We start from the raw sequence: 20,478 nt of genomic DNA, 5'->3' as shown, positions 1-20,478 counted from the left end.
CTAGCATAGTATAGATTATTGCAAATGTTAAATGTCATATATATTTTATCCGTTAGATTGAGCAATATAAAAGCAAATACTAGATCAGAGTCTAACTTTATCTGGTAAGCAATTCCAATTTTGGTCTTAAACATGTATCTTAGGATGTGTTTTACAAGTGTTCAACCCAAAAAGCAAGCTTCGAATGAATTCTGAGAAGTCTTTAAAAACACTGATTTAAATTTGAATTTGAGTGTGTGATGAGTAGATTGGATTCAATGATTGTGTATAATCAAAATCTCACAACATGTGAGAATGCTCGATTCATTAAATATTTTATTAATTGATTTTAAATAAAGGGAAAAGGCTCAAATATGTCATCGAACTTTGAGAAAAGGCTCATCTATGATATTCGTTTAAAATTTGGCTCATCTATGTCATTTTCGTTTGAGAAAAGACTCATCTATGTCATTATTTGTTAACTGAAATAACATAGATGAGCCAAACTTTAAACGAATGACATAAATGAGCCTTTTCTCGAATAGTTTTTTCTCTTAAATGAGTACTGAACTTGAGTTTCTTCTATAATCTGTTATAAATTGTTGTTGATAGAAAAGAAATTGTTATTTATTTATTTATTACTATGAAAGGGATAAAATTTTCTGCCTATTTGTATTACTATTTCATGTTGATTAGGGGTGTGAACCGAAAATCGAATCAAATCGCAAATCGAGTCAAACCGATAAAAACTTGACTAGTGGTTTGGTTTGACTTGATTTGGTATTGAAAAAAAAACCCGACTATATTTGGGTTGGTTTGGTTTTAACAAAAAAAACCAACCCGAGACCAAACCAACCCGACATAATATACATAATTTTAAATTTTATTTTATACATAAAATATTTACTTTGATATAATTTTTTAAATATTTCTTATACTTTTTCATAGTTTTTATCTTTTAATATATTATTTCAAGTTTGAAACTTAGAATTTTAAATGGTTCAATAAAGATTATAGTCCACAGATGTTGATAATTATAATAAAGTTTAAATCAAAATCAAATTAATACTAATGCAAAAAGAAAATCAATTCAACACTAAGAATGACAATAATATTGAATATTTGTTTTTTAGTTTTACATTGGTTTAGACAATTAAAATACATAATCTAATTTTAATTTCCTTTAATATTTAGTCATATAACTAATACTTATTAAACTTATTTTAGCATGATTTAGTACTTTTAAATTATGATCATTTTCATTTTGACTTGTTAATTTGCAATATTTGTTTCACGTGATTTCATTATTATTATTTTTTTGTTGGATATTTTAGTGTTATTAATCATATCATATTTTGTGTTATTTTCTTAAGAAACACATTAGATAGTTGTATTTTGGTAGGACTAAAGAAATATTTGAAGTACAAGTAAATTATATGTTTGTATGAATACTTTATCGGAAAAACCCCAAAAATCGGAAAAACCCAAAAAAATCCAAAAAAAAAAAATTGAGGTTGAAAAACCCGAGTTTTATTGGTTTGGTTTGGTATATAAATTTGACAATCCGACACAAATAATTTGGTTTGATATTTGAAAAATTCGAACCAACCTGACCATGTACACCCCTAATGTTGATATTATTGATCACAATTGATTGTTCGAGGTTTGAATTTTATTACGTAAAAGGATTTAAAATATCCCTAATAGTATCAAAAATAATTCTATTTTTTCCTTCTTCAACCTATTGAACCGCAATTGCTCATTACTTTTAGGGATAAAATGAATCCTTTTTTCATTTAATGAAACACTTCTTACTTACTTTCTTGCTTACGGGAAACACATTATATCTTAATATTAATGATTCCCTTTTAACAATTCCTTCTATTATCTTAATTTGATCATGAAACATATTATAATGTTCCAAACACTTCATTAATATATATTTTTGTTTGTTTCACCATATTCATAAGTGTGTGACCTTATGAATATGATGTGGACTCATATTTATTTTGAAAAATAAATAAATTATCATTTATTTTATTTTGAGAATTTTAATGATTATTAATTTGACAAAGTCACAAAGTTGGACTCATGTACAAAGTTGCAAACACGAACTATATGGCTGTCAGCTTTAAGGTTAAGCATTACTTGTAATTTCAGAAAACGACTACATATATGTTTTCATTTTCTTCTCACATTTTTTTTCCGCTGAAATTATATTTTAAATTTATCAGTTCTGAATAAATTATTTATACATATATGTAAATTTATAAACATGAATATGGAATTTGAGCTAAATTTACTGAATTCTGTCAAATTCGTAAGTCAACTATAGTTTCATTGATATTTACATTGTTTTAAGTGGGCCTTTGGTGTTTGAACATAAATTATTTGTAAAAATCAGAAGACAAAAAATAGTATTTGAGAAAAAAGTTGAAAATGAAGTATAGAATTTGAGTCAAATTTACTGAATTCTATCGAATCGTATTCGTCAGTATCTATACGTCATTGTTTTAAATGACCATTTTGACATAAAAATTGTGAAACTCGAAGAAAAAAATTGTAATTGAGTCAAAAGTAGAAAATAAAGTATAGAATTTGAGCCAAATTTACTGAATTTTGTCATTGTTTTAAATGAACATTTTGACATACAAATTGTGAAATTCGAAGAAAAAAAACATAGTATTTGAATAAAAGTTGAAAATGATGTTTGAAAATTGAAGCTATTTGCTAAATTTTATGAGTGATTTGGAGTAAAAATTATTAAAATAACCTTTTATAGTTTTTCAAATTCCAAAATATTGTAATAATTTTATGTCAAAAATAATTTTTTAGAAATAATATTTTAGAAAAAAAATATTCATAAAAACGGACACTAAATATTAAGAAAATTTAGTAGATCTTCCAAGTCAACGTCAACACTAAATCCATAAGTGGAAGATTCAATTAAGGCATGCGTTTCACGTCAATATGACTATATTTTGCTGCAACCACGTTCGATGTATATATATATATATACACACGTACGTATTAGTTTATTTTTTCTTCTTCGTCCTTAACCAGAAGTTTCAAATTTGAATTATTTTTTTTTAAAAAAAATTGTTGTAAGCATTGCCCAAAAATAAGCTTTGCAATATAAGAATTAAAATTTAATCAGACTTCAATATGAGCATAGAACATACAAATAAAAAAATATATAAATTTACTTGTTAATAGATGGACTTTGTTTTATATTTTATAGTGATGTAGATTTTTGTTCAATAAAAGAGAAATGTAAATAATTAAAGAGTTAATTAAAAATAAGAGAAAAAGTCAGTAGCTACTCACTTCTCTAAATTTTTTATTATCGTTTGGTTTTTAATAGTATTCTTCAAATTTTATAATAACAGCGTCGGTACACTATTGGAAAATCATAAAATATTATATTAACAAAGTGTGTACATTACTAAGAAATTATTATTTTTTCACTGAATTTTTTACTGAAAAATGTTCAATTGCTAAAGTTTGCTTGAATCAATGAAAAGAAAAAATAAAAAAGTAATTTTTTTTATGAGATAAAAATATAGGAAGTTTCCAACTATTTCATTGAGTATGATTTGTTTTCGCCAATATTACAGTGAATAGCTGTTACGTAACAAATTCAACTATAAAGTTTGGAAATAACTTAAAAAAATAAGTCGATATAAAGGGTGTGTTTGATACGAAGAAGAAAAAATTCTAGAAAAATAAGTTTATTTCTTATTTATTTTTTTGTGTTTGGTATGTAAGCTATCAAAAAAAATATTATTCTAATTGATGTGTGTTGAAAAGGGTGGGGTTGTGGGGAGCAGATGATCAATGTGAAATGTCACTTGTGAGACTTGTTATCCTGTTTAAACTACATTTTTAAGAAACTTTTTTTCCTAAAAAAAGTGTCGTATGTAATTTTTATAAATAAGATAAAGGGTGTATCTATGGATTGAAGGAAAATGTTTTTTTAATTTTTTTTAAAGAAAAAAATATTTTTCAAGAAAACCAATAAATCAGAAAATATTTTTCTAAAAATGTTTATATATAATAAGGCATTCAAAGAAAACAATATTTGGTAAACTAAAGTAACCTCATAAAGATCAACTAATAATATGAAGCAAAATACAGTATAAAATAGAGTGGAAAACATGCACCTTCTTTGTTTTCTATTTTTTAAAAAAAAATACTATATAGTTAGTGTTTTAGCCAATTTTTGACTTTTAGATTCATCTTTACCTAATCATTGATTGAATGTAGTACACAAATATGGAATTGATGGATTTTTAAGTTTTGATTTGGACCCATAAGTGGAACAAAACAAAAATTGTATATGTAATTTACAGAAAATTAAGTGATTCCACATAAGAATATTAACTTGTAGGCCCTCAAGTTTTTTTTTTAATTTTTCATTAATTTATTTATTTTATGTTATTTAATTTTTGTTTTGTCTTGGAATTTTCTTCCTAATTATTAAAAATATAAGTAAGTGAAATTGTCAAATAACTTGCACTTAATTAGCCATGACGTAGGAAGAATTTGCATATATGTTGGATTTTATTTTTTTTGGTTTTCCTTCTGGTGTTCGGTACCCACATTGGAGCCCGACTAAATTCGAATTTGCGCCGGGTCATCCCACATTAAGAGGTAAAGCGTTTCCTAACAAAGGCGACTCCGTATCCAAGGGTGTTGAATCTTACTCCTATAGTTAACGTGAGATTTTGGGTGGTTGATTAGGTTTGGATTTTTTACTAAAACTGGTCATCTTTTTGTAAATATCAAGGACCATTTGCATGGAGATCTTTCGCCTCAAAGTATTTGTCGTAATTTCTAAAAGTAGCAGTCTTAAATGATTTATATATATTTTAAAAGTTTAAGACAACTTTTTTCTGAATATATTATCGCCTCAATAATTGTTCTTAAATATTACAAACACTTTAATTATGGGGAGATACCACATAAATAAAATATATACTCAAGAGTGTGCTCAATATGAAGCAAAATAAAATGAGTTTCTTACTTGTTTTTTAATACTTGGCGTTATTAAGCAAATAATATTATATTAAAAATATTATAATAATCTAGAGAAATACAATAAGAGATGAGAGGTGGAGGTGGAAGTGTCATGTGGTGAGTATAGGGCATTACGGGGATGGAGGTAAAGATGAGGTGTATTTGAGGGTATGGATTAATGACACAATCAATGTGAAATGTCATTTGTGAAACTTGTTTTCCTATTTGAATTAAGAATTTTTTCTCATTTTAAGAAACTTGTTTTCCTAGATAAAATATTTTTCAAAAATTTTGGAGGTCCAATTAAATATAAAAAATTATCGGACACATCCGCAATAAAGAGAAATTATATCTTAAGACATAAATGAGGGTAAAATAGTCTTACAAATTTCTTAATTAATATTCTTTTAAGAAGAGTGCAAAGAGAAACATAACAAATAATTTGAGACAGGGGAGTATATTCTTACTCTAGTTGTATATTCGCAAGCGAAATATACAAGCGGACATAAATATACAAACCGCAGCCTTCATAGCAAACAGAACTATAGATATAGAGCGCAACTATCAAAACAATAGCTATAAAGCCTTATTATGTCTATTATGTTGCTATTTCTATAATTTTCTCTTTATTTTTATCCAATTTACCCTTCATATGACTGGAATCTCTAATAAGGGGCGGAGTGAGGCCATCTACGGTTCTGCAAAGTTAATTTATATTTAGAAATTTATTTAATATGTTTTAAATGATTTATTCAAAATTCAATAAGTTATACACTTTTTTTAGAATTTATAATGTATAACTTAAAATCATAAATTCGTTGTGCTTCAACCTACTCGGATCCCATTTGAAAGGGATATAAGGTGAAATTTTTTGGATAGAAATTATTTATATATAGTATAAGTTGTGTTTGTTTTATACTTTTCAAAAAAAAAAATTCTTCTAAACTTTCAACATTTGTTCAATTTTTCTTCATAAATTCTATTTCTTCAAGTTCTTCAAAAATTTTGAAAATAATTTTCAAAGTTTTTTGAAAAAAGATCAAAACTGAAAAAAAAAATCCATGTAAAAACAAAGGTCAAGTTGCTATTATGGGATTGTAATCATTTGTGAATTGATTATGAGGACCAATAGTTGTACAAACATTTGAAGACTAAGTAGAGATGATTAAAGATAAAAAGTAAAATAAAATTGTGACTATCGATAAAATGCAATTGCATAAATTGACTGCTATCTTTTTCTAGAACTTCAAGAAAGGTCTCATTCATCATAATCGAGGATGCCTTCGTAGACATTGAAATTTTGTGAGACTCTACAAGATGTGTTCAATTCGAGTTGAGAGTCTACAATGTGTGTTCAATTCAAATTAGGATTCTTGAAGGCTACTCAATCCTAAACCTTAGTTCACGCCTATACAAAGAGTATAAAAATCCCTTAAAAGGCATCTCAAATATCCCATAAACTCTTGGGTATTTTTAAAGATCAAGATCTCAAATATTCCGCAAATTCATGGAATATTTATAAAGAGATCAAATCCAAATCATCTTAATTTGAGAAATACGTCACTAACGACCCTCGAATTATAGAAATCAAGTCCAAATCATCCAAGTTCGGGAAATACACCACTAACGACCCTCGAATCATGGATAAATATCTTATGAGAGAAGAATCAAGGGAGGAACAGAATTGTCCCCGCATTATTTATCAATTAAATATTCTTGTTTCTTCATATTTTATTTATGGTTAATTTATTTTCCATATGTTTAAAATTTATTGCAAACAATCTCATTCAAACGAAAGAAATACGGAAAGAGCACATGCTTTTATTTGAAATAAATGCACTAGTGTAGACATATAGTACCTCCCACTAAAGAATCTCAAAAATAAATGTAATGAGCGAAAAATCCTCCTTCCCACCTTGCTAATTATCAAGAACTTTGTTGCCACAATTAGACCATACCTTAGAAAAAATATAGAGTAGTAGTTTTAGAAGACCTTAATAAATGTAGATCGAACCTATCCAATTTTCTAAATACCAAACATACCCCCAATGTCGTTGATGTCAACAAACTTGCTCAACAAGACAATATATAGAAACAAATAAGGACATTATGTGAAAGAAAAAACCAATATAAAACAACATTAGTATCTTTTAGAAGCAACATGCAATTAACATAACAAAACTAATTAAGACGTAAAATCAGTTAGTAATCAACAACCAAAAAAAGACAGACAGAATGACAAGTAAATCAAGGGTGTGTTTGGTACGTAAGAAAATCTTTTCCACACACAAAAATATCTTATTTATTTTAATATATCTGATACGTAAATAAAAAATATTACCTCAATAATTTTGTATCTAGAAAAAAAACCTATGAGTGGATAAACTCATAGATAGACTGTATAAGATAAAGAGTGAGGGAGGTGGATGGTGGGTGGTGAGAGTTGGGAGTGGGAGGTATTAGGGTGGGAAAAGGATAATTAATAATTATAGAATATCACTTATAAAATTTATTTATTTTCCTACTTGAAGAAGTTATTTTAAAAAAAATAATAATAAAAATAAATAAATAAATATATATATATATATATATTCCAATTATTTTTCCTCTGTACCAAACACACCAAGGAGAGAAAAAACTTTAGTTTTAGATGTATAGTTTACTTTTTTTTTAGGTGTAAAAAAATTATATAATAGAGTGTCATATTAAGGTGATTTGCAAGAACATATATCTTTCTATATCAAATTTGAGATAATAATTTTAAGAATTTCATAATAACATATAATAATTATTAATAGTAAGAAGATTTTCTAATATTTAGAAAAATAACTTGGCAAGAAAAAAAACTCTCACCATGTCATTGTGAATTTGAGAAAAAAAGAAAAGTATTGAAATTTAAATTTAATAAGTCATAAAGAGATTTGTAAATCACTTTTGATAACTCATTGATCAGTTTTAAATTTAATTCTTGTGATATCTGATTAAATATATTAATTTTCAAGTAATTGAAATATGTCCTCTAAATCTTTTTGCTTATGATATTCACAAATTTTTAGAAATAATCGTTTTGTCATTTTAATTCTCGATATATTGTTATATGTAATAAGCTTCTTAAGGTTTAAGTATAACATATCCTTTTTTATATAAAGAGATCAAAATACACCAGATTAAATACATTGAATCATATAGTATAAAAGGTAAAAAAGAAATATACTCTCCTTCAAAGATACAAATAGCTAAAAAATTTAATGGATAAAGTACATTACTATATAAGAAGAGTGAATAAGCACACTCTTCATTGGCCTATCACAAAGATGGCCCACCTACTTTTATATACTCCTCTTTCATTATATTTTAATTTTTCCTTTTTAAATAGTACTAAAAAATAAATTTAAAATATTACAAATTCAATTAACTCTCAAAATTTTACGCGAATTGTTAATTAAGACGAAGAGAATAACATATATTACTATATAAGAAGAGTGAATAAGCACACTACTTTTATACACTCCTCTTTCATTATATTTTAATATTTTCCTTTTTAAATAGTACTAAAAAATAAATTTAAAATATTACAAATTCGATTAACTCTCAAAATTTTACGCGAATTGTTAATTAAGACGAAGGGAATAACATATATTATTTGAAAAATTACATTAAGAATACCATAAACCACAATAGTTAACAAATTACAATATTTGAAAAACATATTAACTCTCAAAATTTCACATGTGTCACATAAATTTGGACAAATGGAGTAACATATATTATTTGAAATTACGTTAAGAATATTATTAATCACAACTTAAAGTATTTAAAAATAGATAACATATATTATTTGAAAATAATGTAAAAAATATTATAAATCATAATAATTAACAATTTAACGGATATTGTGCTCGTGCTTGCATTTAGAAGTGAGAATGTTTAGGAGCTTAGGGTCAGTCAGTCAATTGACCGATTTGCCCTTCTTCTTCTTCAACTTCCTCTATTTACTACAAAAATAGTACTAAAAATCAATTTAAAATATTAAAAAATTGGTTAATTCTTGAAATTTCACATGTATTGCATAATATAATAGAGTGAGTAACATATATTATTTGAAAATTATATAAATAGTACTAAAATATAGTTTAAAATAGTACTAAAAATTTGATCAACTCTCGAAATTTCATATGTACTGCGTAATTGAGATTGAGTGAGAAATATATATTATTCGAAAAATAGAATAAATATGTGATATTATTAGAAAGAGCTTTAATATATATTTTAAAAATTATTTTGTCTTCCGTATATGATTTTCTGCATATATGTGGAGTTTTAAAGTTTTTAACATTTTAATATAGAAATATGATTATTTGAAAATTTTAGTACTTTCTTCATTTAAATTTTTCCATGTTTTTCTTTTAATTTGTTCTAGATTTAAAAATTACATAAAAAGTACTTAAAATCACAATGTAATAATATAAGATATTAAAAAAAACATAATTAAAAATCATAAAAGAAATTTTATTGACTCTTTAATTCCATATTGAAACAAATGAAGTTTGTTTGAAAATAACATAAAAAGTACCGTAAATTAAAGTAAAATAACAACTAAAAATATTTAAGAATCATATAAGAAATTTAGTTGAGTTTCATAAAAGTACCTACGTCACATAAAATGGAACAGAAAGAGTAATATATATTATTTGAAAATGATATAAGAAGTGCTATAAATCACAATAAATTAACAACTTCGAAATATATTTAACAAAATCACATACAAAAAATTATATAACTCTCCAAATTTCATCGGTGTCACATAAATTGAAACAAAGAACTACTCCCAATTTATGTTACTTACTTTCCTTTTTAGTCAGTCCCAAAAGAATGTCACATTTCTATATTAAGTAACAATTTGATTATAAAATATTTATTTTACCCTTGATGAAATAATTTACAGTCATACAAACTTATATCATTCATTTTGGACGACAAGTTTTAAAAGTCTTCATTTCTTTTTTAAACTCCGTGGCGAATCAAACTACCTCACATAAAATGAGACGGAGGAAGTAATATATATTGGGCCCGCGCTGGCGCGGGAACCTAATATCTAGTATCCCTATAAAGTTGAAAAAATTTACCATAAAATTCATTGCTAGTCTATCACAAAAATAGCATGCACCTAACAAAGTTTCACAATCCATTGCTACATTAAAGTAGCTATCAATTTTTATTGTTTTGGCAATAGAAAAATCCATCACTAATATAAAATGTAGCATTTTTTGTACACAAACTAAAAAGAAAAAAGATATCCTTAGAGAGTTATTAAATTACTAGAAATCAATGTCAATATTGTAAGCAGGATGATTGATATATCTACACCTTTAATTAGAGATTTTGAATTCTAGCTGATAAAAATGAAAAAACTTTTGTTGAAAATAACTCCTCTTAAAAATAAGCTCTATAATATGTGAATTTAAATTTCATCAAACTTTGATATAGATAATGAACATGAGGTGGGAAAAAAATTTCATATAAATATAACACATACTTCATTTTGACTAAGCACTTTTATCTTGACCAACTAGAAGTATAAATTAACACTTGTTTCCTTTTAGAAAATTTGCCAACTACTCACCAAAAGACTTACAATTCCAAATATTCTCTCTATCTTTTTTTTCCCCTAAAATACCCCTCTCCATGCCTAAACTTTTTTTCTTCATTTTCCATAGCAAAAATGGAATTTGATAGTCCCAAAAAGAACAAAAAACTCAGAAAATATGATTTTCTGAGTTGTTTTGGATTTTCAAATACTGAAACAGAATTACTATCTGTTAATAAATCAGTCAAGAAAAAAAATAAGTCAAAATTGTTGTCTTTTTCTAAAATTTTACGGAAGAACTCGTCGGCGGCGAAAACTATTCCGGTGGACATTTCCGATAAGTTTGATAACCGGAGTAAAGAAATTCATGAGGTCAAGTCGGAGAAAGCTAAAACTCCGGCGATCGCCGGCGACGTGACTCAGGCGCCGGCGGTTAAAAGTCAAAATCAAACAAATATACGTGAGAAGGATATAAAAAAGGTAAGTAAATATTAGTACTAGTAAATTTGATATAATTCTTTTTGTTTTCAATTTAAGTTTGATATTCTTTTTCGCTCGACTAATCGAAATTCATACCTGAAAATCTTATTTTCAATATAAAATATTAATAGACGATTTCATACCCAGAAATCAAACTACTCCACCACAACTTTTGACGATTATATATATACACTTATTGATTGCATATATTTTTGTGAGATATTTTCTTAATATTTTTTATATAATCATTCGTTATTCAAAGTTTACTGACTTGATTAATTCAAATTTGTATAACACTAGATTTATTGAAGTCAAGAATAAAGCTAGAGAGAAAGCTATGAGTTTGTTTTGATCAAAACTTGTATTTGTTTTAAGAAATTACTTAATACATACAAATAATTTTTTCAAACTCAATAAACTTATCTTTTTTCATATTCAAACTCCCTTAAATTAAGAGAGAAGACTTCTTATTCGGATGTTTAGGGTTGGATATTTATAGATATAATTTACAATAAAGAAAAAACTCTTTATTTATAGGAGAAACCTGATTTGGTCTCAAATAGAATTCCTAAATTTTTCTCTGGAGGATCTCTACATAATAGACATTCACTATATATTTATACAAATTCAAAATTATGGTCTAACCTTTAATTTTTTTTCATTCATGAACTAAATTGAAATCTCTAGTTAAGAGTAATAAAGCTTATATCCATTCCAATACAATTTTTGATGATGTATTCTTTGCCATTAACTAAATATTCTATAAGTAGAAGAAACCATACTATAAAAAGGAAGAAAGGAGTTCAATATATCCTTATATAAAGGGTTGTTTGGTATGGGGGAGGTTATCCCACAGATTGAGATATTCTATGAGATTAACTATTTCATTATTGTAGTAGAAATGATAAGATTAATAATCTTGAGATTAACTAGTATCCCTAAATAAATGTAAGAGAAAATAATTATACATTTTATTTCAGAATTATTATCTATTATTTCTGCACCGACAGATTGGGTGGATGTAGGTAATCTACTCCATTTAATAAAATTTCTAGATCATAAAAAAAAGGTGGTATAAAAGTAAAAGAAATTAGATTTACTCCATCTATGTGGAGTTTCTAGGTAACACATTCACAATCTTTTTTCAAATCCATGTTTAGAAATTAGAAAAAAATTCTAAGTGAAATATAGGAAATCTTTAATTTCTTTCTCTTTTGGATGGAATTTATTTGCATTTATAATTTATTTAAGTCGTAAATACAAGTTATACTTAGTTATAAAATATAATAATAATAATAATAATAATAATAATAATACTTCATCAATAATAACAAAATAATAGGAAAAATAACTATTATGCTCCAATTTTCCCCATTTAAAGCCTTGATTTATTTCAAATATTTTTCATTTTATTTGAATTTATGAAATTGAAATTGTGTTTAGTTATATTTTGTTTTCCCTTCTTGCCCTCTATTTATCTTAAATGAATAATATACATGTTTAACATTATTATTTTTACCTCTCTTTTTTTTCAGACAAAGGACCATAAAACAAAGGACATCATTCACAAAAACAACAAAAGTTTGGATAAATTTTTAGACAAGGTACGTGACAATTCAACGTGTCGAAATGAATTTTCAAGAAGTGTTACAATTTCTAGTACACATAATTCGAATCATCTTATAAAAAATCCAACAAAAGACAAACATGAGATCAAATTTTCCCACTCAAAATCTCTTCCGCCACCAAAACGGAAGAATCCGGTCACCGGAAAAAAAGTCAACAACGATGAAAAATCAAGTCAACGACGAGAACGCGTACTAAGTCATGACAATTTTGACTCAATTATGGGAATGTCTATTCTAATGGTGACCCTATTGATAATGTTGTTTTGGGGCAAGGCCTGTGCCATTGTTTGTACGTGTGCATGGTTTTATTTTCTCCCTCGATTTCGAACCAAAAATGAAGCGGTGATCGCCGGAAAAATTGATGGGGTCGCCGGAGACGTTGATCTGAACTCGGCGGAGTACAAGAAGAAGGTGGTGTTGGAAGGATTTTTGGAGAGAAATCATAGGAGTGGTGTTGGATTTTTGTAGGTATTTTTGCTAATGAATTTATTATCTTTTTTTTTTTTGCGGGGGGGGGGGGGGGGGGGCCTCCATGTTGGGTGAACAATTTTCTATTCATTTATTAAAAAAAAAAAGAAGCACTTTTTTTTCATTTGGATTGAATTTTGTGTAAATTTTAGACATATATGGGAGTGTTCAGAAGAGATGGCTATTTGCTATGGAAGTTTGTCTTATTTCAATTTTCCGAAGGGTGTCTGCTTGGACACTTTGAGCATACTGTAGCTTCGCCCTGCATATAGATATAAAAGTTTATCCTCAAATTATTATAAATATTCTAAATTACACAAAAATGTTCAAAGGAAAAAGGGAGGATGTTTCATAATTAATATGAGAAACTGTAAGAAAAATATTCAGTTTTTTCTTTTTCTAACCATAATTACTATATGTAATTTTCTCGCACTACATACTTTAATTAAAAGCTCGAACTAATTAAATGTAAGTTTTAGAATTTAAATTACCTATAAAGATTTTTAAGCTTTATTAATGCACAATGATCAGATATATTTAATGAATTAATTAGTCGTACTTAACAATGTCATTAAAGCCGGCGGCCATCATTTACGAGCCTTTGATATTTTACTATACTATATGGTCTATATATGTGCATGTTTATTTTACAATAAATTGATTGCACAAATTTTATTTATTCATCGCTATTGTTGTTCACGCCTAATATTATCAACCACTATCATCGTCACTCATTATTATTAACTATCATGATTTTTAATTATAATTACCATTGTTAACAATCATTATTATCAGTAGTTTACTATCACTATTCTTCATTTAATTTACAATTACCACGATGTTGAAAATTATTATCATTGATCACTATTATATATAGTCAACCATCATTATTTACCATCAACATTAGCTATATATAATTATCATAAACTACAACTATTAGTCATCACCATCATCACTAACTATTGTATTCTACAATATCATCATTAGTCAACGCCAACAATCATCACGACTTATTATTTTGATACACATTTTACTATATATATATTAATTCAAATATCTTAATCTTAACCAAAATAAACCCTAAATATGTCTAAATAGATATGAATAATACCAACCTCTTACAAAACTTTAATATCATTCAAATGTAATTTACTCAATGATGTCTACTTCGCTATTATTTCATTCACTTCCATGGCCAACTACGCATTTCATCCATCAATATCAAACTATAACTATTGATGCTATTCATTATTATCAATTACCAACATTCACTAGCTATTTTACAACAACTGTCAATTACATTACTAATAAGTAATAACTATTTACATTATCAAACATCATTATCATAATGACGACCATCAATCACTACAAACAATCACCACCATTACCAACCATTGCTATTAGTCGCCACTATTAATTATTAGCATTATCCATCACAATTATTAATTCCGTCATTAGTTATCATTTTCACAACACCGTTAATTGATATGGTCACCACCATCATGGTAGCTAGTTATTACTCACAACCACAACTATTACCATCAACCAACACTATCACTTACCACTATTTCACCACCTTATTCAACATGTAAGGTCTCAAATTTTTTAGCAAATTATTACGTTCTTGTCTAGGCTTAAAGTTGGACAAAAGGGTCGTTTGGTGTAAGGGATAAAAATAAATAGTCATGTGATAAGAAATAGTGATGCGATAAATTTTTTGTGTCTTGTTTGGTTGCCATGTTTGGGATAACTTATCCTACCATTTATACCATAGTAATGGAATAAATTATCCCAAAATAACTAATTTTGGGATAACTTATTCCCCATCAAACGACCCCAAATCTTAGGTAAAGGTTATATGAATGTTTGGAAGATCAAGTGAATAGGTTCACCATAAATATGAAAAATCAATGCAATTTTTCATATTATTGTACAAGTCAACTTAATTTTATCGTCAAAATCTCAAATTAATATATCCCCAAACGAAGTACATGCAGTAATTCTATGATAACAGACATAATAGTATTTTAATTAACCACTCGCTGCTCCTTTTTAGTAATTCTCAAAATATTATATATATGCCAAAATATATAATATTAGTCTACTAGATACTGGGGTAATGCATCATATTTGTTTGAGCTAGGCTAGTTAGGTAGATTCGATTTTGAATTTTATCAGTTTAATTTATCGATTATCGATTTTTGATCGATTTGTAAACATGTTAAATTTGTTATAGAGGTAGATTCAGTTTTAAATTTTATCGGTTCAATTTACCGATTATCGATTTGTGAACATGCTAAATCGTTATAAAACAATTAAGATATCGGTTTAATCATTAAAATTTCACTACAATAATAATAAAAAAGTCACTTATAAACAAAACGACAAACTAAATGAATCATGACATGAGTTGACCGACGACATCTTGCTCAAAAGCTAACAATGACACTTTGTAGAATAACAAAAAAATTGAGACAGTCAGAAATGAAAGTATGAAACTAGACAGAAGTCAAGAACTTGATATACTGATTATCGATTGACCAATTAAAAAAAATTCGCAAGTCTCAAACTGTTATGAACCAATAATTCAATATAAATAATAATCAAAATCATTATCAAAATCACTAAAGTTATAACCTATTATCGATAAACTAATAATTAAAAGTCGATTTAAATTATTAATTTTGATTCGATTTTGAACCGCCCATGTTAATTTACTTATTTTTATCATAATTATGAGCAAATTTAACTCTTTACCCTTAACCCAAAATACAGTTTTTATCCCTTTTTCCCTTCAAACTCACTTTCCTTGTTTCTGCATCCAAGATTCATTCAACAATGCGAACCCAAATCGTTCACAAACTATGGAATCGAAGAATCAATGGAACCCCTTTGAATAGTAAGAGATTTTATGGGTTAATACCAATGGTGATTGAACATTCTTCACGAGGAGAAAGGGCTTATGATATATTTTCAAGGCTTTTGAAGGAGAGAATTATATGTATTAATGGACCAATTAATGATGCTACTTCTCATGTTGTTGTTGCTCAGCTTCTTTTTCTTGAATCTGAGAACCCCTCTAAGCCTATTCACATGTATCTCAATTCTCCTGGTGGCGCCGTTACTGCTGGTTAGTGGTTTTGGAATTGTTGATTTTCTTGATTTGGGGTTGTTAATTTTGGTTTAGTAAGGTTTGTGGTTGTGGAAATGAATTGGGTATTTGGGGATTTTGGATTAGTTTTGCTCTTTGATAAGTTTTTTGATTGTGGAAATGAAATTGGGGTTTAGTTTAAACTGGGAATGAGATTAGATATTCAAGCTCCAGATTTGATTTTTATTTTGTTATTGGTTGTATTTGGGATAAAAAGGATTTAATGTAGTTTCTGTGGAGTTTTAGTTTTTTGCATCTACTATGAGGAAGTAGATGGTTTGCGTGTTCGATCCTCCAAAAGTAGTGCATTTTTGGAGGAATTTTGGACGATCCGACATGGGTGCGGCTGCATTTTTGGAGAGTCTGAGCAACATAGGATTTTAGCTTGAAACTGAAAATGAGAATAGATATTTCATTATCAATATCAAGATTTTTTATCTTGTTTATTGGGATAAGACAATTGAATGTAGTTTTGTAGATTGTCAGTTTTTTGCATCTCCTCAGAGGCAAATAACAATGTTGATGGGCTTATTGCTTCCTTTCTAATCTTAAAAAGGGAGGGGAATAAGAGCTGGATCACTCCTCGGGGAGTTGCTAACCATTGTGCTTTCCTTTGCTTACACCATTTTTTTTTTGTGAATGGTACGGGTTTTTGCTCTTTATCGAGCTACTTCTGATAGCAACCAACTTCAGATTCTCCTTAAGGCGCCGTTTTGAGTAGGGATTTGAGTAGAGGGGCTCAATGTTGCTGGACTCATCTTTACAGAGAGGAGTTAAATGATATAGGGTCTAGGGATTTAGCTTAAACTGAAAACGGGATTATATATTTATCATTCAATCTCAAGATTTGAGTTTTTTTCTTTTGTTGGTTGTTTTTGGGATAAAAACAATTGAATGTAGAGTAATCTCTACAGAGAGAAGTGAAGTGGAATTGGGATTTAGCTTAAAGCTGGAAATTAGAATAGATATTCATCATTCAATCTCAAGATTCGGTTTTTATCTTCTTGTTGTTGGCTGTCTTTGGGATAAGTCAATTGAATGTAGTTTTGTGGAGTGTCAGTTTTTTGCAGCTCCTCAGAGACAAATAACAATGTTGATGGGATTATTGTTTCTTTTCGTATCTTAAAAAGGGGGGAAATAAGAGCAGGATCACTCTTCATGGAGTTGTTAACCATTGCGTCTGCTTACACCATTTTTTTGTGAATGCTACGGCTTTTGCTCTTTGTCGCACTACTTCCGCTAGCAACCAACTTCAGATTCTCCTTAAGGCACCGTTTTGAGTAAGGATTTGGAAAGAGGGGCTCAATGTTGCTGGACTCATCTTTATAGAGAGGAGTGAAATGAAATAGGGATTTAGCTTAAACTGGAAAGGGGATTATATATTTATTATTCAATCGCAAGATTTGAATTTTATGTTGTTGGTTGTCTTTGGGATAAAAACAATTGAATGTAGTTTTCTAGAGTTTTAGTTTTTGCATCTCCTCAGAGGAAAATAATCTTTAAAGAGAGAAGTGAAAGGATGTTGAGTCCCACATTGGTTTATATGGTCTTAGGTAACCTCCCTCATGAGCTAGCTTTTGGGTTTGAGTTAGCCCACGATTATTTCATTATCAATGAAAATGTGATTTGTGAAAAGATTTGATTTTTGAAAAGATTATTTAAATAGCCAAATTGTTCTTTTGAGGACACAAAGCTTCATATAGAACACTTCCGTTTGGGTTGATTAAGGCTTAGATTTAGTTGTTATACTTACATTAGGTCCAGGGCCACTAGTTTTTTTTTTTTTGTATGTTATTGTAGGGATAAGTGTAGGATTTGGAAAATTCCTAATTTGCCTTTGAATAAAGAAATAGTTGGTATAAAATGGTACATTTGTTGAACGGAAAGGATGGTGAGGACTCATATTTCTGACTCCACATTATTTGGGATTGAGGCGTAGTTTATATTCATTATAAATCATCATGCAGAAGAGGGGAGATGGAATTTTGGGCTTTCAGTAAACTGCTCTTATTTATTTAATTTCTTTGGCGTGCAATCTTATCATCATTTATATTATACCCTTTTCGACGATATTTTTCTGTTCGCATTCCTTGGATGTGTAAGTCTCTAACCTTTCCCTTTATGTTTTGTAATCAATTTTTTTTCCTTTTCTAAACAAAGAAAAATCCTTTTCGTTTATCTATCCTATACCACTTTTTTTTTCCTTAAATGATCATGATTTGCTTCAAATTTGCTCTCAAATTTGTTTGAGGTGTTCGAACTGATTTTTATGTGATCAAGATAAAGAAATCTTTTAACTTCATCAAAAAAATAATGAGATCTTTTAAGAGTTATAATTTAGCCTGCATATTTGTGTCTTATTATGCTCTCATAACTCAGGTGAATCAAGAAAGAACAAACGCTTGTTTTGTGTGATTTTGGAAAAAGATACGAACTTTTAATCTTTTTTTTGCAATCTTGACCTTATTTCTCATATGTATAAGGCATACCTGTTGGCACTAAGGTGTAGAATACTGTATGCAATGTTATTTATGGTTTGATTCCAAAGCACGATTGGCATTATGACTGTGAGACTGATTTAGGATATTCAGTGTGCCAAATAATTATTGTAATAATTCTCAGTATACACTATACTCAGTCTAGAGAGCAGATCTTAACTTAATAGTGAACTGTCTTGAGTTTGACTATTGTGACTAGTTTTTTTTTATAATAGTAACTGTGGACTATTATGACTAGTTGGACTAGTTGGTTGGAATACCTTGGCCAAAGATTGCCCCTTTTTGAACAAAAAAAAGCCGCGTCATTGGATAGTAGGAGATGGAAAGCTAGCTGAAGATGCATAGAATGCCCTGTTAGGAAGACCACTTTAAGAAAGTATTTTCAAATTAATGGAACATCTTAGGAGAGATAGGATCAGGAAGATCTAATTCGAACCCCCTTAGGTAACAGCCTCCATTTTAAACCCCCTTATTACCATTAGCAAGAACTTGTTATAGTTGCATATCATAAGTTTTTTTCTTTTGAAACTGAATACGCGTTAGTTGGATATCATAAGTTTATGTTGGAAATGTATAAAGTTGGATTAATTTGGAAACATTGGGTAATTTACTTTATACCTACTATTTCACGTGATCTTTGGTTTCTAGTTTTGTTTTATTAGTAACCATGATTGGGGTTCAACTGGTTTGGGAACATTGTTGGATGCTTTTTGTGCTAATAACGACCTGAAGATTACTTTTTTTTTTTCTACAGTTTGGACTAGTCAATCATATCATATATGCAAAGTTGGTTGATTATATATGTGGTTATAGTTAGACAAATACTTTTATTTTGGTCAGAGTATCGTGCTGATACTTCTATTGTTGTGATTAAAGCTTGAACAAAATGGTCTGGCATTGGGGTTGTATTAGCTTTTAGCTAATATAGAATTCGAGGTTTAGTTGCTTGGCTGGAAAAATTTGCAAGATCATATCTTAACGCTGACTCCCTTTTTCTCCTTTTTTGGCATTGACTAGGTCTTGCGATCTATGATACAATGCAGTATATTCGATCTCCAATTAATACCATATGTCTAGGTCAAGCAGCTTCAATGGGATCCCTTCTCTTAGCTGCTGGCGCGAAGGGTGAGAGACGATCTCTCCCTAATGCTTCAATCATGATTCATCAGCCTTCAGGTGGATATAGCGGGCAGGCTAAGGATTTGACTATCCACACAAAACAGATTGTTCGGGTGTGGGATACTCTGAATGACTTGTATGCAAAGCATACTGGACAACCACTTGACATAATTCAGAAGAATATGGATAGGGATTATTTCATGACACCTGAAGAGGCCAAGGAGTTTGGAATAATCGACGAGGTTATAGATGAAAGACCAATGGCTTTAGTAACTGATGCTATTGCAAATGAAACCAAAGAAAAAGGCTCAAGTTAGAGCGTTACTCCATCGTTGTCTTTGTTAACGTTACCATTGCTGACTAGTTCTCCATTTTTCGATCTACCTTCTTGTATTTTGTTTCGATGAGGTGATTATCTCATTACTTTGTTTTAGTGAGTTTACAAGCTGGAATGATTTAAGGTATTTTTAGATAGAAAGCATATCGATAAACTCTAAATGCTTAAAGGTGATGCTCTGAGCTCAGTTGATCCCTTCAGTAACTTTTTTG

General features: G+C 28.5%; 2 protein-coding genes across 2 annotated transcripts; both read left to right on the top strand.

The window, feature by feature from the left end:
- Nucleotides 1–10,613: 10,613 nt before the first annotated feature.
- On the top strand, nucleotides 10,614–13,180 carry LOC125818655 (uncharacterized). The gene is made up of 2 exons (XM_049498169.1): nucleotides 10,614–11,065; nucleotides 12,601–13,180. The coding sequence occupies exons 1-2, from the start codon at nucleotides 10,721–10,723 to the stop codon at nucleotides 13,159–13,161; spliced, it is 906 nt and encodes a 301-aa protein (XP_049354126.1). The 5' UTR covers nucleotides 10,614–10,720; the 3' UTR covers nucleotides 13,162–13,180.
- Nucleotides 13,181–15,924: 2,744 nt separating this feature from the next.
- LOC125818661 (ATP-dependent Clp protease proteolytic subunit 2, mitochondrial-like) lies at nucleotides 15,925–20,478 on the top strand. Its single transcript, XM_049498174.1, has 2 exons — nucleotides 15,925–16,291; nucleotides 19,828–20,478. The coding sequence occupies exons 1-2, from the start codon at nucleotides 16,000–16,002 to the stop codon at nucleotides 20,244–20,246; spliced, it is 711 nt and encodes a 236-aa protein (XP_049354131.1). The 5' UTR covers nucleotides 15,925–15,999; the 3' UTR covers nucleotides 20,247–20,478.

Source organism: Solanum verrucosum, unplaced genomic scaffold (assembly GCF_900185275.1).
Source record: "Solanum verrucosum unplaced genomic scaffold, falcon-dt-bn FXZP01000252.1, whole genome shotgun sequence".
Lineage (NCBI taxonomy): Eukaryota > Viridiplantae > Streptophyta > Magnoliopsida > Solanales > Solanaceae > Solanum > Solanum verrucosum.
The sequence above is the reverse complement of the archived record's forward strand: the minus strand, read 5'-3'. Positions and strand labels throughout refer to the sequence as shown.

Coding starts and splice junctions, on each gene's coding strand:
- LOC125818655 (XM_049498169.1), top strand. CDS start 10,721: ATGGAATTTGATAGTCCCAAAAAGAACAAAAAACTCAGAAAATATGAT. Junction 11,066..12,600: donor GTGAGAAGGATATAAAAAAG/GTAAGTAAATAT, acceptor CTTTTTTTTCAG/ACAAAGGACCATAAAACAAA.
- LOC125818661 (XM_049498174.1), top strand. CDS start 16,000: ATGCGAACCCAAATCGTTCACAAACTATGGAATCGAAGAATCAATGGA. Junction 16,292..19,827: donor TGGTGGCGCCGTTACTGCTG/GTTAGTGGTTTT, acceptor GGCATTGACTAG/GTCTTGCGATCTATGATACA.